This window comes from Mastigoproctus giganteus, chromosome 12 (assembly GCF_048544385.1).
Source record: "Mastigoproctus giganteus isolate SK-2022 chromosome 12, ASM4854438v1, whole genome shotgun sequence".
In the NCBI taxonomy this organism is placed as follows: Eukaryota; Metazoa; Arthropoda; class Arachnida; order Uropygi; family Thelyphonidae; genus Mastigoproctus; species Mastigoproctus giganteus.
In genome coordinates, this window is record NC_143586.1 from 162,314,125 (window position 1) to 162,340,297 (window position 26,173).

The window sequence follows — 26,173 nt, forward strand, 5'->3', positions numbered from 1 at the left end:
AGGTACAGCTTTGCGTTATCTGTATTAATTTAAAAGTTAAATTTTTTCAGGCTCTCCACTGGTGAACACGTCTAAAACCACTGAAGATTTATTCAATCTTTTAATGATGTACAAGGAATAAAATTTAATACCCAACTGATAGGAGCAAGCTTACATTAAGATGTCTTGAAATAATTACCAAATCTTTCACGTAAATATCAAAAAACAGAATCCAGTAATGACTTTATATCTCGCGATAGCGATCCATTGCGAATTATTCGATATTTGCTTCAAGAAATGTAATCGCCAAATATTTCAATAACGGATTTAGAATACTATAATGATGAAACTTCCATTGCACAAGTTTATGATTAAGTGTGTCGAACGCCGAGAGAAAGATCAGTATGGAGCACATCAACCCAGTTTCCCCGATGAATCTGTACAAAGGCAAACTGCTAAAAGACAACCAGGATGGCAATAAATGAATCTCCATTTTACTGAAATAAGCTTAGAATCTTTTTGAATACGACAGTACTAACACCTTTATCCGGGATCTCTAAAGATTCACGATAAAGGTGTTAGAAACAAGAAACTGTTCTTGGAAAAGTTCTGAAACATTAATAAATTTATCGGAATCTGTAATGCATTGATAGAACTTTTATCTGTAAAGATTCATCCACTGATTTTTTTTCAAATTATGTCCTAATTAACAGAGGTATCCTTTAATTAGTTTACTTTTCGAAAACTTTTAATTCAGTTTTAAATTAGTAATATATTTATTTGCATTAATTTGAAATGTAATCGCATTATGGCCTGAAGAAAATAAACCATTGATATTCATTTGAATCAACTATATGCGATATTCATTTGAAAAAAAAACAAAAAACTCTTTTTCATTCCTGGTGGGATGTTAATTTTCTGAACTAAATCTAAAGTATTTCAGATTTAATTCTGATAGTCTGACAACCTGAGGTAAATTAGTCTCCTAGAACTAACATCTTTTCTGGAAGGAGCATCGTGTGCAGCAGTTGATTAAGGCGAGATCCACATTGTCTAGTAAATCCTCCTGAACTTCCAATCAATGGTATATGAAAAACAATTATATTTCAATTTTTCAGTCCAGATTCAAATCTGTAAACTTGAAATACAACCTCTTGAGTGACATTCTCTTCAGACAATCCAGGATAAGCAATCGAGTGATTTTTGTTTATTGACGCTATGAAAGCCAGGTGAGCGCTTAATTTTTACGCCCTGCAATGTTTTATAATCTTCAGTGAATACATTTGTTACTCGTTTGTGGGAGGTCTGGATTAGCTCGCTGCTGATGACTGAAAGATTTTCTAAAATTCTCTTCTGAGCCTGCCAAAAATTTAATTGTATTTCTAGTACGCTTATACAGATGATGTCTAAGTGTACTAGAACATCATAATCATCCATCAGATTCCTTGATTCATCTTAGCAATCTAAACTAATCTGGTTTTTAAATAATCAAACGTTGGTTGCCCAGTTCAATTTATACCCGGAGAAGAGAAACTTGCTAAGGATTTTCTGTCTGCTTTAAGCGTTTTCCACAATGGAGCATCATGCTTTCACCTTACAAGTATGGATGATTCAAGAAACATACAAAACTCTTCTCTTCACGATAATGCGTTCAATCGTGCGCTGCTCGTAAGTAATGGAGGTGGCATTTCAAATGAGCTCAGAGGCATCGTAGCGGTGGGGCTGCGATGGTCTCGTGAACTGAACAAGAAACACACGGGCAGATTAGCAAAAGACAGAACGTTTAGGGTGAGATAAATGAACGGAAGACTAAAGGTTGATAAACATTGCAGCTGCCAGAACTGCACATAATATCCTCGCTCAAGTTTAAAATAGTTAAAGGAGAGCATGCGTCATAATGCGGTAGACCTCAGTGGTCTGACACACAAAACTCACCTTTGGTTAACTTCATGATTCTACTTCCCTCAGTAGCTGAGAAGAGACCATCACACGTGGCATCTCCTGACTGCGCCATCTCGTACTTCATGTGGTCCTCGAGCTTCTCGTAAACCTGAAAAACAGAAAAAAAGTTAGAAGCTGCTTTCAGGTATGCCGCTTTAAATTGTATTCAGCTCCCCCTTTACTCCCTCCATATATATCAACTCTAGTATGCCCCTCCGATGTGTTTGCCATTGTTTCTAATGGCCGAACAATCAAGGGTCTTAATGGAATAGCAACTCCAAGTTTTTATTACTTTGGGAAGACTGTTTTTTTTTTTTCTTTCACCTGTGAGAGACTCCAACTGACATCTACAAGAGTGATAATAAAAAGGCCGGGGACTAGCTCTTGATAGTGAACGAATGAATGAGACGCGTGTAGCTCCTCCTGGACACTTGAACGACAGACACGCAACTATCTTCGGCTAATATATTTATCATACCCTCCAATTATTGCCGTAGCACGCGGGTATTAAGCAGCTGACCCATTCGCACCATTTTACGATATTGGCTCAGAAGCGTAGGTGATCACGGGCAAGCTGCCTATCAACTTCTAATGAGACGCAACCAGCTGCCGGAATCCGATTACGTACTAAGAACTTTGGGTGGCTACTTCCTCCAACTGCAGTTGGGCCGCCACTGTAATGCTGGGAACCAACCATCTGCCAATAGGCGGTAGTAATTCGATTACAAGAGTGGAAGAAATAAAACTTTAGTCTCTGCCTTCAAGAAAATAGGGATTATTTGAAATGGATGGAATTGGGAACAGGGAGGAGTTTCGTTTGCTTCTTCGCCAAAGGAGAATTAGTTATCTGTCTTCTTAGATGCTCTTCTTAACTTTCGCAATAGATTTCGAAATTATTGTAATCTTTAATTCCATCTCCGTTTCACGAGTCCCTTTTTGAAGGGCTGATATATAAAAAACAATTTCGGGGAAAAAAGGCGCAGCCTCGCAAACTCGCTGCATTTGCTCGTGCACAGAAAAGTTACGAGGGCTATTCCAGCTGTTTATTCACTCCACAAAGTCTCTTGAACGCAATTGCCTACACACACCACGATGCTTCTTATATGAACATAAGCTGTCGGCTGAAATTCAAAGCGAAGTTTTTCTCTTTTTTTATGCGAAGTCACAGCATGCAGGCCAATTTCCATTTAACTGCACCTCCAAAATGGTGAAACGGTCCATAAACGCCATTACCACAGCGTATATTATAAGTCTATCAGTTATAAGCCATTAATTTAATTTCAAGACATAAACACAGACCAATTCTGCAAGTACAATAACGAATCCTATGTTTTTCAGTTAAAGTCCAAAGAGAAATATGACATTAGACTGACTGAGCAAAGCAATTCTTAGAAATATTTCATAATATCCATCTCTAGACTTCCAACAATGCCTTTCCACCTGGTTTAGCCCAAAGATTGCAATCAGAATTCCGACAGATCGCACCACCTTTTCATAGAAATGTAAATAAAAGATAGAAAACATAACAAACTAAGTTTAAGCAAAAAACAGGGTTCATAACAAAATTAATAACTTACGAAACAACGGAACTTGTCCTCATCCGTCTTAGCCATTTTGTGTTCCAGTTTTCCGACAAGGTAACGAGTTGATCCTTCCTTCCAGGATGCGAGACACACCAGTTCTTCCACTAGAAAACAAGAGCGTTTATATATTTGCGGGTTGTAACATTCACATCAAACTATAAACGAAACATTTGGCGAGGGAAGGACAGAAGGAACATTTGGTCTCAATTTCTTGGAGGGAGACTGTCCAGGAAAAAAATTCATTTCACAACCGAAGCTTTTCATTTTAGGTTGGTCTCCCTCGAAGAGATTGCGTTATTGGAGCCACACATCAAATAGCGTAGAATTAGATCAATATCTCTTCAAGTAAAAAATCCATTCTGGTACTTCTGATGTGGGCAATAAACAGAACAGTCCTCAGTAAATAAAACAGACTCGTGATCATTCTACACCACCTGTGAAGGGGATGTACGATGATCCAAAATCGTGCCCTGTCTGCTAGTCCAATTTGAGGTAAAAAACATCAGATCAGAAAACACCTTTTGCGCGTCAATGTTCTTCCGTATTACACAGTGTTCATGAAGCCATCAGAAGTGGTGGATGGAAGTTAAAATAGCGACTGCAGCAGTTCACTCGATTCTCACAATTGTAGGGACTTATTTCTCCCTTCCACAGCTTTGAAACAAACACCCAATCATTACTCCTAGCTGTTGGTTCACTCTCTTATTGGTATCCAATGAAAAGAGTGCGTGAACCACCTGCCATAATGGATCTCCCAAGAAAAGAGAAGAAAAGCTCTTTGCAGCGAGCTACAAGTAACTCAACAACAAAACTCTCGAGCACGATTTCCATTTTCGGAAAGTCTCCGCCACTTTCGGCGATAAAAACAGCGGTCCCTTTACAATGGGCGCAGAAGCCGGTTATAAAAATATCCAATCCTCTCCAACTCCACGGTTCGCCGCTTCGATACAATAAATATTCAAATGACGACAACATGGCCGTCATGAGTGTGTGTGAGCGCGCGCCAAGAGCAAACCGGATCATGACGGAGACGAAACGAATAAAGGAAGATTACGCTTCCAGCTCCTTTGCCAAACAATGAAGGAGACTCGTCACAGTACAATGGAAGCCCAAGAAAGCGTGCGGGGCAACCGGAATGTTCGGGTTATTTGAGCAGCTGCCGCCTTTCACACGCTCCTTCTGTAGGGGTGGCCACTGATGCTATGCATTATAACCATAGCTATGGTAACTCGGTTTGTCTTCCTTTATTTCTTTCGATTTCAGCTGAAGATGTTTGCTTCTTAAATAATAATGGATGCACTGATGGCGCTTCCGGGGAGGGAGGGTGATCAATGCTCGCGTGGTCTCTCTCTGCGAACGATGTGATCGAACGGGGTAAAGAGGGCAGTTGGGAATAGTTTGGATAGGAAAGAGGGAGTTTCAGGAGAACGGATAACGCCACAAGAGATGCGAATTAATAATCTGCTTCATATTCCAGGTTCTGATGGAGAGACGAGTTAGAGTACTAGTGAATATTTCTCAAATGTTTGATGGTGCAGGCTGCAGCACTGAAATTGTAGAAGGGCATTCATTAATAAGATTAAATACAGAACGGAAAGATCACGATTCGCCATAAGAAACATTTTTTGACCCGAAAATATCGCTGCCACGCATTTAACAAACCACAAGGCGTGGGCACATCACGTGCTCGCTGGGTGATCATTGACGTTTTGAAGAGTGGTTCTCCTCTAACATCTTATGAAAGAACAGCTCTTGCAGATAAAATTTATACCAACGCTTAGATGGTACGTGTGGTTCTTTTCGGTGTTGCAATGATCTTAAGGGATGAAGTAGGATGCGGAAATGCAGAAAGGATGATTTCTTTGAAAAGTTATTAAAAAGTTTGCAGATTAAGTTGATGAATTCATAAACTTCGCAATTAAGTTTATGAATTCAAATTCAAATGATTTTTATCTCGAGCATTTTTGGGAGGAACTGTTTCCGGTTAGCTTCGAAACGTTTGAAGTATTTCCAGAATATTCTATTCGAGTATAAATAGATATTTTTGTGAATTAGGTCAGTAGATTTGAAATTGAAAGAAAAATAAAATGTTGGAAATAGTTTTATCCAATGAATTGATGATTAGCTCATTGGCAACACAGGCCCTCGTTTGCCAAGTTCAGGATTAGCACCGATAAAAATTCATGGCTGACCAACGGACAGGCTACCAAGATGTTGTTGATATGTGTGTTTAATGGCACAAGGGCTGCCGGGGCCAAAATGTGCCTTTCCAGAGATTGCCTATGAGGCAAGTCAGTTCTTGAAAATGCTACAATAAATCAGAATTTATGGTGTAATTGGATCTGTTTTAAATAGTTGAAGAGGTCAGTCAGATTTGCTATAAAATGTTTTAACATCAGCGGCTTCTGTAAGTTCGTTAGAGATTGCAGATTTGATATGCGGGCATTGTGGTAATAACTGCAGTCAACGAGGATGCGTTTAGATGAAAGCTGTGTATTGCAATGCGTGCTTTGAGAGGGATTCTCGCCATTTGGTCGATACAAGTGAGTGAGACGTGTATGGCTGATGCGTGCCCTGAAACAACTCTCTCTGCTGATTTGTAGTGTAACTAGATTTCCATATTGTGGTTGCTATTTGATCTGATAAAGTTTGTTAGTGGTTTGTGCGAGCCAGATTTGAAGCCACTTGCAGTCTTTGTATTATCATTCTATAATCAGTGTAAGGTACAAAAAGTATCGAGCTGTATTTGATCGCTTTGTCTGCTATCTCATTCCCTGGGATTCCAGTGTGCCCTGGAATCCAGCTGAATGTTATCCGGTTTGTTTGCTCTAAAAATCCTTAAAAGAGGCTCGAATATGTTGTACTGTAGGATATGTAGAAAAGGAGCTGTTAAAGCTGATAATCTTGCTCAGGGAGTCGGTATGTATTAAGATCTGGGAGGTGGTGAAGCTAATTTAATGGATATAGTTCAGTTGGAAGTTTATTTAGAAGACCTTTATGATTCAATGACTTTTCCATTGAATTTGTACACAGATTGGTAAAAGAAGCCAATATATCATCAGTGGTTCGACACTGACGGAATCCAAATTGGTGATCATTTATCAGGTGGAAGACTTCTAGATAGTTTAGAAAAATGGCGGTTAAAGGATTTATCCATTACTTTAGAAAAACGTAGACGTAAGTGCAATGAGACGATAACTGGATGGGAAGGATTTGTCGCTCTTTATTAAAACTGTCTGGATGCGACCGAATTTCCAAGCAGAAGGAAAAACGCCAGTGGAATAAGAAAGTTTAAAAAGGCGGCAAAGAACTGGGGTAAGCTCACGAGCACGGGTTTTGAGAAGAAGTAGAGAAATGCCATCAGGACCTGGTGCTTTTCAAAATTCTTCCGACATCCTTTTGACTGAAAACTACAGAAGACATTGAATGGAGTGTAGTGATAAAGGTAGGAGGTGGTTTACCAATATCATCAATACACGAGTTGTAGAAAAGTGGGATGCTAGCAAGTCGGCTTTATCTTTAGCTGAGGTTAGAATAGAATCATCAGGTTTCAACAGAGGTGGGAGTAGAGATGGGCAAATTTTGCCTGTTCAAAATCTAGTTTGGACTGAATAATAACTGCTTTATAATTCTTGTAAGTTTTATGCAGACATAAAATGAAACTGGGGATTTATATACAATCCAAACGCGATATGCAACATTCTTATCTTGAACAGCCTTAGCCTATTTAATGAATAAATAGGTTTAGATAAATAATGAGATTTTAAGATAGAGTGTGGAATAAAGGATTTCATCCCTGCAAGAATAATTTCATCGACACGATCTGAGCAAATAATGATATCAGAAGATTTAAAAAAGCAATCCAACCAAGGAAATGAATAATAGAAATCTCACGGTTATCCACGAGGTTGAGACTGGCCAAACAACGAGGTTGAGAATGGCCATTAGAAAAATGCTCCATTTAAAAAACAGACTCATCGCCAAGTTGTGATGTGCCCAGAGGAACCTCGGCCTTGTGCTTAGAAGGGTTGTTTGTGAGAAAAAAGATCAAGCGTGTTGGCTGTGTGGTTAGGATTGTCTGGCGTTCTCGTAGGAAAATGAATAATCTGTGGAATAATCTGTAGAACCATCTCGACCAGCTGGTTCCGTGTGACTAGAGAATGGAAGCCAGCTGGATTGGTAAACATTAAAATCCTCAATGAAAATTACCTCACTGTTAGGAAAGTTGGACTGGAGAAAGTCAAGTTGCAAAGAGAGGAAGTCAAAGAGGTCCAATCGATTAGTGGAGTTGTTGGGAGAACGATAGACTCAACAGATAAATTTTACAGAATGGAGTAGTGAGATTTCCAAGTGTTTTCAGATTTTATAATCTAATTCCAGCAAGTTTATTTTCATTTGGCTCTACTATCATAAAACTGGTGCCAATGGTGGATCAAAAGGTATTTATGGGCAGGAAGTAATGGTTAACTTTGAATTTTAGCTGCATAGCTGAACAGCGGTGTTTTCCACCTGAAATGTAGGGGAAACAGAATCGGGCAAAGTTGTTTATTGGGAGCAGCTGGCCTTTGAACCCCAACTGTGCTTCAGAATGCATGCCGCGATTCTTACAGGAGTGGACAGTGGGGGATTTCTATTCTGAGAATCCATCCAAAGCGTACCACTGCAAAAATTATATAAACAAAAGCATACAAGTGAGAAAACAAGATACAAAAGTGTATAAAATAACTATAAAGAACGAATTTATATATTTGTATACAAAATTATCATTTCAGCAAATTCCTGAATAAATAATTTAAAATAATAATCTAAAAATAATATTCATTCTACCATGAAAATGATAAAACAACGAACAGAGTTCTCGCGAGTGGTAAGCTATACAGTACACAGAACAATGCGACCAATATAAAGCCAGCATCGAGATGACTCATCCAAGAGCGCGCCACATCACACCGACTTTACGTGTTGATGAAGAAGGACACCGAAGTGTGCCAAGGAGTAGAGCGAGCGTGACGTAAATTACGCTAAAAAGCGAGGCACGATGAAAAGGAATCGCTCCGAGGTCACATTTATCAGCGAGATGACGTCACGAGTTGTCATCGAGACGATCGGCCTTCCAAGAACAATACCCGGCCCTTTCGTCAACGGCCTCGACGCGCGTTTTGGTCTTTCGCTGAATCCTGCAGTCATCTCTAAAAAGAGGAGAACAAGCGGTTAAATGACGACAGGCAACCGCCGCTGTCTGTCTCGGATGAAAAAACAGCGTCTTCCTTCTTCGGCGTTAACACGGCAGTTTCTGTCCGTCGGTGATCCGCGGTTGTTTATGGTAGGAGTTAGTCTTAATTAGGAGAAGAGGCAACGTTTGAAATGCGGAGAAAGAGATGCGATGCTTGGGAACTGCTCGATCCCTCACCGAGATGATGTCTACTAATCACGATGCCAAGGGTGGCGTGGCTGATGGCGATAGTGCGCTGGTTAGGATCCGGCTGTAGCGCAGATCACACAGACTTGACACACGACGGAGTGCCTGCTGCACTTCTGATCTGATAAAGAGGCAGGGCGTTTGTCACGAGGTTTCATACCCCACCTCATACGTGACTGGGCGCTCGTGCTTTTTTCACTTCTATCACTCTCATGGACATCCGTCCACATCAAAAGAAACGAACAAACTCCGCGGGAGGCGTCCCCCCATCACCTGACTCCCATTTAGTCGAAAGTATCCCCACGCACACAGGGGGAACCGCTGCTAGTTTGCTAACCGATGTTCCCTCTTAGAAAACAAATCTGGAATTGTGCAGCCAAAGAGAAAGGACCACAGTTTGAACCTCACCTGAATTGAACTGCTTGCTTAAAATATTTATTAACAGACAAAGTAGGAATAAAATAAATCGAGATTTCGAAAGTGATCGCTTCCTTGGTCAGCAACTAACTCCTCTGACCTTGTGTGGTCGTCCCAGAGCATAAACAGAAATTTATTTAATCTTCACGATGAATATAAGACGCTGACAATACAAGGAAATTATTCCAACATAACGTGCGCCTCAAAATTCATGTTTTCTTAACCATTATTGAAAGTTTACGAGAACCCCTTATACACTATACGCTCAAAAGTAGGCCGGGTTTCCCCCAAACCTTTTAAGAAGCTGGATTCAGGCACATTCGTGTGAAGTTAACTTTTTCCATGACTCTTCTCATACTTAGGTCGACCCTGCACATGGATACTCTGAGGTATCAACGTATTATCTCTGTAAAATTGGGTCTTACGGTCGTTTGCTGGATGAAAAACAAGATAATCCTCGTCGGAGTCAGAATAAGTAGGTCATTGAGTTGAAAAAGACACCACACATTCCTCATAAAATCTGCTCCATTGTCATCACGGGACAAAAAACATTAAAGAAAACCCACAAATATAACTTAATAGAAATAAAATCATAACAGTGAACTGGGAGTAATACTGTAATCGAAAACCATGAGGGCATTTTAAATTAAGAAACGTTTTGTCAAACATTGCAAATACCACCAAAAAAATTATAATAGAAGTAACTTGGGGGAAGAAAAACAAATATCTTTTTAAAAATGAATATTCTGAGCTATTTTTGTACATTTTCAAATGTTTATTAGGCCAACACGATTTTGGGAGGTACATAAACAACTGTCTTCAGTAAACAGGAACTGTTCACTGGACAGAAAACCAGTTTCCGTGGGAGGAACCATTCAACCCTCTCCTGAGATCGACTAACACAGCTACGCTAAAAAAAATAGTAAAATAGCCCATTCCTTCTAATAATTTGTACAATCTTTCCTTAAATTTATTCAAGCCACCCACTTCGACATCACCAGTTTGTTCCAACGATCAACTACCCGCAAGCCAATTTTCTATCATCTCTCCTGCAACCATCCTTCTTCAATTTAAATTTATACCCCTGATGTGCGTTGTCCAAGAGATAGTAGGATGCTTCCAGCATTTAGTTAGTTAATACATCAAAAGCCTTAAACACCTTAACCAGATTTCCTTGCAGGCGGCTATTTTCCAGACGCTGCAATCTTCAGACCTGAAGTCTTTCTTGGTAAGAGAATCCTTTTGTTCCCCTTAATAATCTCGTTGCTGTAGGGACCTGGAACAGTCCACGGATAGGATCACAATGATAGATGACCTTTCTGTGGGATTTCTTAAAAGTAAATGCCATAAATATTTACCAAAGACTTTTTCCAATATGTGCCAACTGGTCACTTTGTCAAGACCATATCGAGATTTGAACTTTTTGATGTTTCACATATTTCATAAATCTCATTGTCTCAGTTGTTTATGAGAAGATATTGAAGAGTAGTAACCCGCCACGCCATACTGTCCATGCATTTCACTCCGGCTATTTATTAAGATATACTTTTGGATCAGATGTGGGAATCCTCCACCATCCCCCGCGATGGTCTGCATTAAAATAAAAACTGGCTGGGAGTTGTAAACTTTTCAGAAGCAGTCGGTTATTTCACAGGGAGCTGTTTCTTGGTGCACAGCGGCGAAGTTTATTCTGCGGGTGGCACAACCTGGTACTTAGCGTGTCTGTGTTATTGGAATACCGCTGTTCGATCTGTATTGTAATCGCCTCGCTTTCTCTGAAATATTTCCGGCCCTGAAATGCGTATTGCGAGAACCAAGTGACAACCAGACACCTCACTATAAAGTCGGCATCTCCATTAATATTTATGCTGAGCCGCCAAAGCTGACGCGAGGAGTAGTGCGGCAGATAAGAATTGTGTATTTGCATATTTCTGGAGTTTTAAAACGATAACAGACACCGCGATCCACCTTCCTCTGGACGTCAAAGTCGTGGCCACGATACTGCGACTTTATCGGGGCTTCTCCAGCGTGCCCTGAAACACCAAACAGCGGCTTTGTTCCATATCCACGAGCCAGCAACCGGATAGCACCTTTCTCCCCGTACTCAATCACAATGTCAAGAAAGCCTCGCTCTGCACTGTGCAGGACGCGGGTGTACAAAAAGGCATTGCTTCTGTTGGTGTAGAGAATGTGGCCCACTTCGGCAAACGTGGTTGCGAACGCCCGCTCATTTTATACAAGATGACAGCTTCGACATCGTCCCCGATAAGGAGGCACACTTTCTTACGCTCTTCCTTTTTCTTCCCCTCTGGTACATTCCGAGCAGCCCATTTTTTATAATCACTCCACGAACAGACAGCGCGCGCACCATCGACACACTATTTCTGTAGAGACCTGACAAAGTCACTTACAATTCCGAGCACACAGATGAAATGAGGACGTGGTATGCAGCGCCGACACAACCACAGATAAGTGCATCGTGCCACCGACGACGGAACATCAACAGACGCCCAGATTAAGGTACCCGATGCCAATAATTACCTCTCTGAAGCTTGTCATCAATTCCCTTAACGAGGATTAAAACATCGGCTACAACCACGATCAGGTGCCAGCTGCTTTTTTTAACGACGTTCAGAGCGCGCTCGAAGAACGTATGTTGACCCAGTTCTCCTTGAGTTTCACGTAAAAGGACATTTCAAACATCTACTAGAAAATCTGTCTTATCCAAAGAACTCGGTACATTCTGGTCGAGGAAAAGAATTAAAATGTTGTGGCAGTTGCGACAGCCAAAGACAACGATAATGAAATTAGCGCAACCGCTGCAGGAAGATCTTTGGATGGCGCGAGATACTTTTAATCTCCACATTGCACTCAGAGATGTTAAGAATCAAAGTAATAATTTATTATTAATAATCGTTCAAGTAAGTTTGAGTTAAGATTTAGATATACAAAGCTTTACCTGGATACTGGTTATTGAGACATGTATAAAGAATGTAAAGAGTGGCAAATCCAATTTTTGGACTAAGTTGGCCAATCGGATTGGCCAATTTAGGCCAAAGCTTCCGTTGTGGTTGCATTTGAGGGTTTTTGATACAAGGGCGTCCTTGGCCTTTTCGTGCCTGTTCATGATTTACTTCTAACTAGATCATCTTCATTATGATTATCGGAGACGACTACTGTTGAGGATATTCAATGAGAATGTGTTTCTGGGATTGGCATAAAGAACACTGAGGACGGTTCTCTCCCATAAGCAAATGCAGATGAGTTGGATGTGAATGACCGATGCGAACTCTTGCCTGTTTCTCCTGAAACTATTTGAGTTTGCCACAGTTAACAGACCAGTGATTCCTACATGTTGTTTTAATAATGGATTTGTAGTCAGTCTATTCCACTTTCTGGTAACAGGAAGATCCAGTGTCAGAATGTTTAGCAGCATGATTCGCACGTTCACTACCGGACACCCACATAACCAGGATCCAGCAAAAGGTGACTATCTGATTCAATGTTTGATGGTGACATAATAATCGAATCTGTTTCAGGATGGAATGAGAGGGAGAAATACAAATTTGTATTAGACTGAATGGCAGTGGCTGCACTTAAGGAGTCTGTGTATATCAGAGCTTGCTTGAAATGATGATTGTTTATGTTATCTAAGGCTAGTTTTGTTGCGTAGAATTCTTCGGCATAGATACTGCATTCAGAGACAGCAAATGAGAAGGCGAAAGAAATTACTGCACCATCTACTGCTTCAATTGCTTTGGAGCCATCCGTATAGATCTGTAGTTTCTCCGAGTTTTCCAAGGAATGTGCTTCATGTAGCTGCTGAAAGTTGGGAGCATTTTCCCCATCTTAGAAAGAAATTCTCACAAAGAGATGAGAATTGAGTCCAGGGAGGTTCAGGAGTAGCAACGTCTCGGAAGATATCCTACTCCTATGTAAGCTAATGAGCAGTATGGGCCCTTCAAATCGAAGTCCCATAAGGTTTTCATTATTATTATTATTTTGGTATAGTATGGCATATTGAGGATCAAACAAGTACTCCCAGCTGGGGTAAGATGGAATATTTTTAATTTCTGCCGCATAGTTACAGAGATGCACAGGGGGTTCATTTCTTCTTGAGGTTCAGAGGGGGTTCATTTCTTCTTGAGGTTCAGAGGGGGTTCAATTTCTTTTCTTCTTGAGGTGCAGAGGGGGTTCAATTTCTTCTTGCGGTTATCTTTGTACTGCAAATATTAGCTCATAGCAGACCTGATCGCAGATTCAAAATTACTGCCCAACATTGGAAGCGTCATTATGAAAACTTAAATCAGTTCAGTCCTATTTGTCAGTCGAAAAGGTCTAAAAAGCAATGGTGAAAGAAGGTTAGGGTAGAGCAAAAATCGCTCTCTCTTCGGTAAGAAATATTGACAGACTTTTCTAGAGTGAAGTGCGCATCAAGAAAGCTAAAGCAGCATTTCCACGCACAGCTAGCTGTTCGGATTTAGTAACACGTTAAACGGGAAGGGCACAACTCCAAAGTGTCGAAGGCAGTCCCTGCAATCTTGAAAGCAGAGTGCGAAGTACACGCAGTCGTAGAACGTACTCGAAGACTGGGCAGGACGGATGGAGAGACAGCAGGAATGTCTGGAATATTCTACGGATCATTACCCCAGATATGTCGTCTGCACTTTTTTCAGGGGGAGAATCTACGGGCTCGCTTAAGGCTGAATGCCAAGTCCGCGAAGATAGCGTAGCCTCGACAGTTACGCAAGTGTCACAGTATCGTAGTGGAAGGAACGATCAGGTGACACGAGTCTGAATGATTCCATTTTCTGAAAACGAACGCTTTGGAGGTTCAGATTATTACGCAAGCTGAAGTTTTGAAGGAGTTTTTTCGTTGGTTCCATGAGTCTAGATTGCACCCTGAGCAGAGATGAGGCAATAGACATAAAAGAAGAGTACTTTTCTTTCTGTGTTACTCCCTTTGATCTGCCTTCAAAGAGCAACACCATTAGTTATACTTCGCTTCATATTTCCACCTGTGAAAACTTGAGTTCTCATGTGGTGGCTGATGAGCTATTTAAATTAAATTTTATTTAATTAAAATGGAGCTCGATTAAAACTTTATTATTGTTGGTATTTGGCTTAACGACACAAGGGCTACTGAGGCCAAATTGTGTCTGATCATAGTTTATTTAGTCGAAATATACCGGTGTAGATGTTAAATTAAATACTCCATAGGCCAATGCATTTTAAAAAGATTATAAGTTCTGCTATGTTTGCATAATTTCCAAGGATATGAGTTCAATCATGTGAGACGTTCAGCCTAGAGAGCGACTGAAAAGTATTTGAACGTACGGTTGAATAAAGGTGGCAATCAAACAGAAAATGCCTAACAGTGAGTTGACTGTCACAGGATGAACACTGGGGTGGATCTTCTCCCAGTAGCAGGAACAGATGGGTTGATGAGTGTGTCCAATTCTCAGTCTTGCCAGTACCACTTCCTCTCGTCTGTTTTGTTGAAAGCCCGAAAGCCACAGCTTTGGTTCTTGCTTTATCTGGTAAAGTTTATTGTTGGTGTTGCTAGAATGGCCAGGGATCCAGCAAAAACTAATTGACTGATTGGACACGCTGCAAGAAAATAGCTGAGAATGAATGTGTTTCAAGGTTGGATAAGAAGGTGAAAAATTCTTCCTTATGGCAACAGCACTGAGGGAGTCGGTGTAAATTATGGCAGGAGAGATAGAAAGTTCAATAATTTTACTAAGTGCTAATTTGATGGCATATGATTCGGCTGTGAAGACGCTGCAGACGTACTGGCTGTTTTGGATCCGTCAGTATAGATTTTACAGACATGGGAGTTCAGAGTAGTGTGAACTAAGTGCAACTGCACGATATTAAAGGAAGGTACAGTATTCTTCCCCAACTCCAGAAAATGTGTATCATGAGAGGCGAAAACGTATGTCCAAGGTGGAACAGATGCAGTTGCGTCCTCTGAGAAAACTCTTTAATCCTAAGTGAGGCAGATCTGTTTTCATTTGGCTTACTCTCATAGAACAAATCCCACCGAGTATTATAAAGATACTCCCAAATGGAGTGCGATGGAAGACTCTGGATGTTAGCAGCGTAGAAGAGCAGTAATGTTTTCCTACGAAGATGCAATGGAGGATCATGTGCTTCGATATAAAGACTCTGGTTTGGAGAAGTCATGAAAGCGCCCAAAGTGCTGGATAACATTTAGACATTGTAAAGTAGTTCTCCTGGCAGAGTCATAGATCGGACAACAATAATCTAGCCGTGGACGGATGACATAGCCGAGACTGATCGCAGTGTATTCAGTTGCTTTAGACACGTATTTCTTAAATGAGAGATGTGAGTTTGGAAGTTCAGCTTGTTGTCTAATATCGGTCCAAGAAATTTAACGGTACTAACAAGTGGGATTGGAATATTGTTTATTTGTAGTTCCGGATCGGGATGGAGAGCTTGTTTCTTGCAAGAGTGAGCAACAGTGCATTTCTTTTCTGATAGTCGGTAGCCATTCCGTGAAGTCCAGGATTGTATTTTGGTAATGGCAAGTTGGAGCTGTCGTTCGATGGTATTGATACTTTGAGACTGACAGGAAATGGTAAGGTCATCTGCGTACATGTAAGTTTCAACAGTTTTTGGGATATCTCGTGTTATGCTGCTAACTTGAATTGAAAATAACGTTGGACAAAGTAACGATTCCTGCTGGACTCTTCTTCCTGAATGTCAGATGCAGAGAACACGTTTTTATATCGGAACTTAAAAGAACGCAATTGCAGAAATTTTTTAATTATTTTCGGCAAATGGTCCGTAAGCCCCAGATGGCAAAGGTCCATAATAATCCCATGACGCCATGTAGTGTCAAATGCCTTTTCAAGATCTAGGTTGACCATGACTAGATGTTGTTTCATGACAAAGGCATTGCGGATATGAGATTCGGCTTTGATAAGCACGTCCAGCGTTGATATATTCTTCCGAAAGCCATACTGATGGTCTGGAAGGAGATTCTGTGATTCCAGGATGTAAGTGAGTTTAGTGAACCATCTTTTCGAAAATTTTACCCATGTAGCTCGTAAGAGATATTGGCCTGTGATTTTCAACACGGGAATGATCTTTTCCTGGTTTTGGTAAGGCAATAATGAAAGAAAGACGCCGGGAAGAAGGATGGTCATTTTCGGAGAATATCCGATTATAAAAGATTAACATGGTACTCCAATCCTCTTGGAACGAGCGGTGCGTGAAAAAGTTGATTTTATATCGTTCTCCACCAGCTTTGATGTTCTGAAATGTGGATCTATAGGAGGAGGCAGAAGCAGAGATTGTAGCAAATGATTCCGCAAGTGCATTAACAACTTCTTCAGCTGCGGATAGGTCTTTCCCTTTCCAATGAAATATGAAGAGGTCAGACGAGTGAATTTCCCAATTAGTGTCTATATTCTTTTCCAGATGAAGCGTATGTCGGCGTCTTTTGCGACTGTTGAGGCAAAAGCAGTTCACGAGTCTCGTTTCGCTTTCCGTTTAATTTGCCTTGCTTTAAGTCTTTTATAAGCAATGAGGTTACTAGTGGTGGGATTATTACGAAAATTGTTCCAAGCTCGGTTACAATCCTGTTTGGCAATGAAGCAATCTGCATTCCATGATTTCGGTGATTGACAAGTCAATTTCAAAAGTAGATCCTGTAGGTATGTGAATGTAGGTAGGAAATCCAGAGTTTAATAATAAATTCGGATCATTATTATTTATAAATTCCTCAATCAACTTGCCTCTTCTGTCCATTGTAGCTGATCCCCACAATGGATGGTGTCCATTAAAGTCACAGAAAATAAAAATTGGAGTTGTGTAATGAGGTTGTCAAATTCTGAATGGGGAAGTGATAGAGACGATGGAATATGAATGGAAACAATGGTAACTGAAATATAAACTGCAACTCGAGCTGGCACAGCTTCTAGGGTGGTTCTTAATTGGATCGGTCTGGATGGTATGTTAGAGTTTACAAGAATGGCTACTCCTCCACGGGCAGGAGATTCTGGGTTCCTATCTCATCTGTATGTCACATAATTTGAGAATTTCGGCGAAACTTGGGGTGACAAGAATGTTTCCTGTAGGCATATACCTATGGGATTCAATTGAGAGATTTAATCCTTAAGTCATCAGATTGGCTGCCTAGACCTCTCAGTTCCACTGTATGATGTTAGGCATTATTTTGGTTTGGCTGAGAACGATTCATCTGACTGTCTTTTGTATTCATCAGTTTCCTTACAGTCTTTAGTAGGTTTCAATTTCTTGTGTCAGGTGTAAAATTTAAACTGATACTCTGACTGTTCGAGACTGTCAGAGTATCAGTTGGGATACTAATTGGGGTGTTGATTTTAGTTTTAGAATTACCTTTTCTAGTGGTTGATAAAGTTGCTTTGACCCAATTAGCTAGCAACAAGTTGGGCAGTATTGACATATTTATTTGAATTGCAATTGCATGAAAATTTCAGGTGCGACAGATATAAGATGGACTAGGCATGGTCAACATTATTTGTCAACGTGCCTCAGGATATGTCACTTTATGTTCTACTTTGTATTTTTGGATTTTCCTACCTGTTTTCCACATTTCACATGATTTAGAAAAGGCAGGGTGACTTCCTTTGCAGTTGGGGCAAATGGGAACTGCGGCTGGACAATCTGCTTGTGTATGATCCTTTGATCCACAAATAGGACAGATGGCGTCACCCCTGCATGCCTGCTGTGAGTGACCATATTTCTGGCATTTGAAACAGCGAAGAGGATTCGAGATGTATGGGCGAATTCGGCAGTTTAAATAGCCAGCTTTTACTGCAGATGCCACAGTTGTCCTCAGCAATAATTATTATTTTGGCAAAGTGTTAAGTAACGTTATAAAGGAATTAATACGTTGGAAGAAGGATATTGGTTAGTCGTCATAAAGACTTAAATAATGCAGATAACGCTGATTAGACCGCATGGATTTAGAGTAAACTTCATGTGGTCTAGAGTGCAAAACTCATGTGGGGACACAGAGTATTTATAAACAAAGTTAAAACTCCTATTTTTAAAAAAAAACAACACTTAATAATTGGCAACGTTGCAGAAATTGATAGTATTGGAGTGGAATATATATGAAATACATGTTAGGCTTTGAAGTACATTTCTGTAGGTGGTAAGGTTATAATTTTTGTCTCTTCTTTTTCTCTTCCTGCTGCGCAGAGTGTTGTCAAAGTTGAGGGCATTCAAAGTGTGTGCAAACAGCTGATCAAGGGTTGTAATAGTCCGTTTAACGATGAGGTATTTCCACGGCTGGATGTTCAAGTTTGAGAAGAGTACCGCCTTGGAGATGAGATTGTGAAGGGATTGCTTGTGGACCAGTTCAACCATCGCAGGTACCAGTATTCCAATCCAAGATGGCGTTTTACGTACGAGGGCGGGGAAGATTATCAAATCACTGATGCGTACATAATGACTGGGATGATATCTGTGGACATACTGAACGATTTGATTTGCATTGCAAAAACCGGTGAGCTCTTGCCAAATAGCTCGCATGGCAGAGAAGTACTTGCTTCTGGGGCCCACGAAGCGAGGTAAGAAAGCGAGGTTTTGGTCCCACGTTAACCCGAGATCATTCTGATGAGAAATTTCCTGATTTCAAAATCATTAATGATGGTAGGGATGTGGTTCTTTTTTGTTTTCAGTGAAAGCGGCTTACGCAGATTTTTCATCATGAAGTTCGATTAAAATTTTATTGTAATTGATAATCTTAAAAATGGTTTGCTGTAGTTATCAAAGCAATTAAATAATTTTTTCTCATGCGTTGGAAGACTTTAACCCAGCAGACATTGCGACAGCACAGCACGATAATGGCGACCGAACAGGAGAAAGCAATGTGCTTGTTATGGCTGTGGAATACCAAATCTCCAGTGACTGTAAAGGGAGGTCCAGGAAATTAAGCCACACAACAAATCACGACACGAAATTAAGCCACACGACAAACGACAACACTGATGGTGTCAAACAGACACTGCTTCTGTGTGCACCATCAGAGACATGGTGTCACACAGACATAAGCAGTGCAAAACTGGAATTTGGAGGGTACAATGTGTACAGAAAGGATAGATAGAACAGGAAGGGAGGAGGGGTTATGCTGTTATTTAAGAAAAACCTAAGGAAGTGCATCCAGTTGATATTGGTGGACAATGCAATGTTGAGTCTGTTTGGTGTGAAATAAGCACTGGGAAAGGAATTGAGGGTAGTTGTGTATTATAGACCTAATGAATCTGATGAATACAAGGAGCAATTGTGCAGAGAAATAGAGTGGACCAGTAAATCAGAGTGTCTTATAATAGGGGATTTTAATTTCTCAGATATTGACTGGAATTTGTGGTTTGGTCACTCACACACTAGCAAGGCTTTTGTGGATTTATTGGATGATTGTTTTCTACATCAGCATGTTCGGGAGGCAACTAGAGGGAGTAATACTCTTGATTTGATTATCAGCAGTGATTCTTCATGCATTAAGAATCTGCAGATAAATGAACCACTAGGTGGCAGTGATCACAGTGTGCTGAAGTGGGATTTACTCAAAGAGGTAACTACCATTAGGGGTAAAGGGAAGGGTTATTGCTTCCGTAAAGGCGACTACGGTGGACTGAGACAGTATTTAAATTCTATACAGTGGGATCAACTGATGATGTTACCAACAGCAAACTCAAAATGGGAAGCATTCAAAGAACTTATCTTGGAAGCTACTAGGCTTTACATACCAACTAAGAAATATTGTTCAAGGTTTAGGCCAAAATGGATGTCAGATGAACTGATGAGGCATATGGCAGAGAAGAAAAATGCATGGGATACATATAAATTAATGGGTGACATGGAAGCCTATGATAGATACAAGTTGATCTGTAACCAAGTTACAAAGGAAGTTAGGCAGGCAAAGGCAGATTATGAGAAATCTTTGGCAAAGGATGCAAAGAAAAACCGCAAAGAGTTCTTTACTGATGTAAACTCTAGAAGGAAGGGGATGAATAAGATTGGTCCACTTGATATTGATGGTTCAACAGTTGAGGATCCTGCTCAGGTGGCTAACAATCTAAACGAGTATTTTGCATCTACATTCACACATGAGTTATTCAGGGAGCGGAATGCCAGAGGTGAAGTAAATTCTGGCAGTGAGCTAGGTGATTTTGTAATAACTGAGAGGAAAGTGGAGGAGAAACTGTTGAAGATAAACATAAAAAAGGCACCCTAGGATGGATGGGTTCTATCCAGTTATATTAAAGGAAGCAGCAAAGGAAGTAAACAAACCCATAGCCATAATTATGAGAGCTTCTTTGGACCCAGGGGAGGTACCATGGACTGGAAAAGTGCAAATGTGACCCCAATCCACAAAGGAGGATCAAAGGAGACAAGTAATTATAGACCTGTGAGTTTAACGTCTGTTCCAGGAAAATTAATGGGGGCACTGGTTAAAGAAGCACTGCAGGATCATCTAGACAAGACTTCAGTTATAGCTCGGATACAGCATGAGTTTGTTAAGGAGAAGTCTTGTCTGACTAATTTGATTGGATACTATGATGTAGTCACAAAGGAACTGAATGCAAAGAATAACTTTGATATCATATATTTGGATCTTAAAAAGCCTTTGATACTGCTGCACAAATTGGAGCAGTGTGACATTGGAGGCAAACTGCTGCTATGGATAAAGGGATGGTTGAGGAGGAGAAGACAGAGTGGTAATCAATGGACTGCTCTTCGTGGACTAATGTTATTAATGGAGTCCCTCAGGGTTCAGTGTTGGGTCCATTGTTGTTTTCTGTATTTATAAATGATATTGATGATGGTATATCAAGCTTAATGTCCAAGTTTGCAGACGATACAAAGGTTGGCAGGGTTGTTAAGGACACTACTGACAGTACACTGCTGCAACAGGATCTAGAAAAGTTGAGCAGATGGGCTGAGAAATGGCAAATGAAGTTTAATATTGACAAATGTAAAGTACTGCATATGGGAATCAGTAATCGCAGAGCAACGTATCAACTCTGTGGTACCACACACTGACAGTGGTAAAGAATGAAAGGGACTTGGGGGTGGTTGTGCAGGCAGATATGAAGTTCTCTGAGCAGTGCAGATGGTCTGCAAGAGTAGCTCATGGTGTGTTGTCACTGATATAGAGGAATTTTTCTAGCAGGGATAAGGAGGTGATTATTCCCTTGTATAAGGCAATGGTCAAGCCACACCTTGGGTACTGTATACAGGTCTGCAGGCCTCATTTCAAGAAGGATGTAGAGCTGTTGGAACGAGTACAGAGAAGGGCAACAAGATTAGTGAATGGAACAAAGGGTTGCTCTTACGAAGAAAGGCTTAAGTTTTGCAAATTACAGTGTCTGGAGACTAGGTACCTGCGAGGTGATCTGATTGAGGTGTATAAAGCCTTGAATGGTTTGAGCATGCTCAATGCCAATGGGATTCTTCCTCTTGCTCAGAATAATCGCCTGAGAGTGCATAAATTCAAATTGAGGAAAGATGGTTATAGGACAGATGTGCGGAAGTTTGCCTTTAGCCAGCTGGCGGATGGTTGGTGGAACAAACTTCCATCTGTCGTTGTAGAAGCTGATAGCTTAAACAGATTCAAGGCAGAACTTGACAAACATTTAGAGCGAGGTGATGGGTGAAATAAGGTTCTTTTTTTTTCCTTTTTTGGCTGGTGCTATATAAGCTTGCTTTCTTGCATCATATGCCCTTGCTAATGCTAATTCGCTATTCACATTCTCAACCGTATAGACGTAGATGAACACTCTCTGGAAAATGTCATTTTGAGTGATGAAGGGACATTCCACCTGTCTGGTAAAGTTAACAGACAAAATTGTCGCGTAAGGGATTCTGAAAATCCCGACTCAGTTCCTGAAAATGAGCGTGATAGTCCAAAAAGTAAACGTGTGGTGCGTACTGTCCTTCAGCCAGGTGACTGAGCAATTTTTATTCCATGAAAACAGCGTGAACTCCGCGAATTACGTAGATATGCTGAAATTGAATGCAGTACCTCGGCTAGAATGTATGCAGTCACCTGTGTTCTATCAGCAAGATGGGGCATCACCACACTGGATCTTGCATGTGCGCGATTTCTTCAATAAAAAATTTCTTAACCGATGGATCGGCCGGGATGTTCCTATTCCATGGCTTCCTCCTTAACCGGAGATCACCTATGAATCTTTTTGTATGGTGCTACGTAAAGGGCAAGGTGTATACAAAAAGAAAGAGTTAACGTCACAGAATTAAAAGATCTGATTGCACAGTCAGTATCTTGTTCAATCCGATCTTTTACACAAGAAACGAAACCTGAAAAGAGTTTATAAACGCTTTTCATTTAAAGATTTGTATTTGTGTTAGATAGTAGAGATCCGCCTCCACGTTGCAGGGGCGGTAACATGTGTTCAATGGCTGACTTGTAAAGCAGATGTAGTATATAAATATTAAGCGCGGATGAGCATTTATTCAAGGCGCGCATTGATGCTGATGAATTTAACATGATCATGAAAGTAAATGTCTATAATTGATGGGCATCCTCCAACATATTCATGAGCAATCATATATAGAAATAAAATTGGATGAAAGTTCTAATTTAAATAAAATATATAACCGTGAATTCAAGATGGAATCGATCAAGAGCAGCAGAGTATGATCTGAGGCAATGCTATGTATGATGGAATCACAATTAGCTATTGAGGAAGTGGTCAGTACTGTTCCCCAGGCTAATAAAGGCCGGTCGCTGGGCCTTGGTTTCATAAAGGTGTTAAAAAGAGTGTTCCAAATGAGACCCGATTTGTTTTTAAGAATTGAAAATGGATGTTATGAGCAGGGTGGATTCCCTCAGAAGTGTATGGTTGCACATTTTTAAAGAGCAGGAATATACTAGATCTTTATAGAACAGAAACGTACTACAGCAGAAAAGGTCGCTCTATATTAATGTTTCTACCAAGGGTTGGGAAGTTAAGAAAAGTGCTTGGCAGCAGTTTGGTATAAATGCGGCATTCATCATAACTTGACTATGAAACTTTTCAAGCTTGGTCTTATTGAAAGTGGCCTTTGCTTGAGGATTGGAGGAAACTAAAGAGCACGTTCTTTTGTAATAACTATGTTGATTGAGAGATGAATTAGACATGTATATTGGAGTGAAATAGTTTTTGGGATCATTCACCGATGGAAGACCTTTCACTTTAACAATTTTATGGTTAATGTGTTTAAAACGAGAACACAAATAAGACAAGATAGTGTGTTTCTAGTTGAGTATTTAATTTTTATTTTCTTTTAATTAAATGAATAATGTGGCATCAAAGGAAGTTTATACGTGGTACGGATAAACTTTGGCTTGAAAAGTGGGTCAGTTAAGTCCATGATCCTAAAACAAAGCCCTTCCATCCATCCCCATGCACCATCCACTTATACAGTTTGTCTCAAAGTATAGAAACTTCATAACGACAACCGTAAATGACCATAAAGGTCAACCCCACTTCCAACCACATGCACCATCCAATTGATCGCTGTCGACAGGGAGTACCTACATTTTGAGAAAAACTGTATATAGTTTGTCGCATCTCTGTGATGTATACTCCAAACATACAATTCCTACCGCAGGATGGAGGGGCTTCCTTTAAGGCCATTTTCACTGAGAAGAAATGATCATTATTTTTATGATGATCATTTCTTATCAGTGAACGTGACCCACAGGCTAACCCATCAACCACTTCCATGTGTCATCCTGAGGCAGGATAAGTTGGAATATACTTCATGGTGATGCAACAAACTGCACACGGCCTTCCTTAAAATATAGAAACTCCCTGTCGTCATCATCAACCAGCTAACAAAAATAGCAAATAGCTGTCAAGCAGATATCAACTCTATCAAGTTCCGCGTCACTGAAAGGCCGGCCTCCATCCATTTCCATGCAATTACAATGTATTTCAAAGTATAGAAACTTCTAATCGACAGCCATAATAGCCCTAAAGGCCGCCCTCCTACCAACCCCATACACTATCCAGTTGTAGACAAAAAATAATGAAACTCCTTGTCGAAATGTCCTTATCTAAAGAGACTAATCCTCCACCATCCTTATGCACCATCCAATTGACCGTTATCAACAGAGAGTGTCTATATTTTGGAAGAAACTGTGTACCCTCCATTGCATACCCCTGATGTCTACTCCAACCCCATACAATTCTTGCCGCTGAATAGAAAACTGAAGAGGACAGTGAGTGGGCCTTCATGGTCGCGAAACCTGACATCACTATTTTTTTTTAAATGGTGACCATCTTTTATTAGTGTCCATGACCTTTTATATAAAAGTCAACCCACCATCAAATTTCATATGTAATCCTTCGGTAGGAATTTTTTTATGTAAACCCCAAACACGAGCGGTATTAGAACCTATAGTAGTTAGTACCGTGCTTGGGTTGGAGGTTGAGAAGACGAAAGAAGATATTTGCTGACATTGGACTTGAACTTCTGTGGACTGAAATTTTCAGGAAATACGTATGAAGGAAGGTTGTTCCAGAAAACGGAAGTTGAAGGAATAAATGAGGAAGATGAAAAGTTGGTTCTGTGGGTTTGAAGTTGGACAGTAAATGGATGTTGGCTGGTGGCGGACTGTTTTGAAAGAGAGAGCGGGAATTATAGAAGCCAATTCAGAAGAACAGTGCCCATGGAAGTATCTGTAGAAGAGGCATGCAGCAGAAACAGTACGTCTATGAGACAACGAGTGGAGAGACTCTGTTAGAGACGAATCATTAATTAACCTAACTGCCCTCTTTTGAATGGAATCTAGAAGCCTGAGAGAGGTTTTGGGGGCACCAAAACCTCTTTTTCAAAATTTTGATTACATAATCTATAAAAAAATTAACTTGAACATAGCACAGAAAGCTTAATACTTTTCCAGTTTCGATTTCTAACTATTGCATTCAGAGTACTGTGCAGTTCCACCTCACTAACAGTTGTTTTGTCAAGCCATGATCCATAATTTATTTCTAAGTGACACTTTTTGCCTGAAGCTGGAAACACCGCAAGCAAAGCATTGGACAGGGTGGTTCGCAAAAGATTGAAAGCGAATCCCTCTTGTTCTGGAATATATGCAACCACCTGTGTTCTATCAGCATGATGGGGCATCACCACACTGGAGCTTGTATGTGGGCGATTTCCTAACTGATGAATCGGCCGGGATAGTCCAATTCCATGGCCTCCTAGTTCTCCGGAGATCCCCTATAGATCTGTTTGTATGGCACTACGTAAGAACAAGGTTTATGCGAAAAAGAAAAGTTAACGTCACAGAGTTAAAAGTAAAAGACTGGATTGAAGAGCAATGACTCCCATTTCTTAAGACATGCTATGAAACGTGACATTCTACGTCCTACCAAAGATGATGATGTGGAGGTTAACTGAAGTCCAGGTATGTAGTATGGATTTGCTTCAATAATTGCAGCAAACCGTTTTACAATATCTATTACAATAAAATTTTAATGGGCTTCATAATCAGGTGAGTAAAATATAGACACCCAGAATAACAATATCAATTTGGAATCTCCAAATTCTAAGTTTCTTTGCCGAATACTTAACCAATTAATTTAAGGAGTTACAAAGTCTGTTCACGACACTGCAATTAGAAGTGCAGAAAGGGAAATTCTTCAAAGAAAAGAAAAGACGCAAAACCAAACATCACAGTCCCTTTTAGTGCAATTTGTGAAAGTACACGCTTTTCCATTCTAAAGAAAGAAACAGCAGCTCCAGCCAACCCGACAGAACCATTTGTTGCGCATCGCTACTCCATCGTGCGGTTTGGGCA

At 40.4% G+C, this 26,173-nt stretch overlaps 1 protein-coding gene across 1 annotated transcript in view; it reads right to left on the bottom strand.

Annotated features, from left to right (window-relative positions):
- The window catches only part of LOC150077554 (uncharacterized), a 212,667-nt gene that overhangs the window by 38,552 nt on the left and 147,942 nt on the right, over positions 1 to 26,173 (bottom strand). Inside the window, exons 6-7 of the mRNA XM_090386424.1 lie at positions 3,498 to 3,607; positions 1,915 to 2,029 (exon numbers count right to left, since the gene is read on the bottom strand). Of these exons, the coding sequence (XP_090242550.1) occupies positions 1,915 to 2,029; positions 3,498 to 3,607 (225 nt within the window). The remainder of the gene's footprint in view (positions 1 to 1,914; positions 2,030 to 3,497; positions 3,608 to 26,173) is intronic.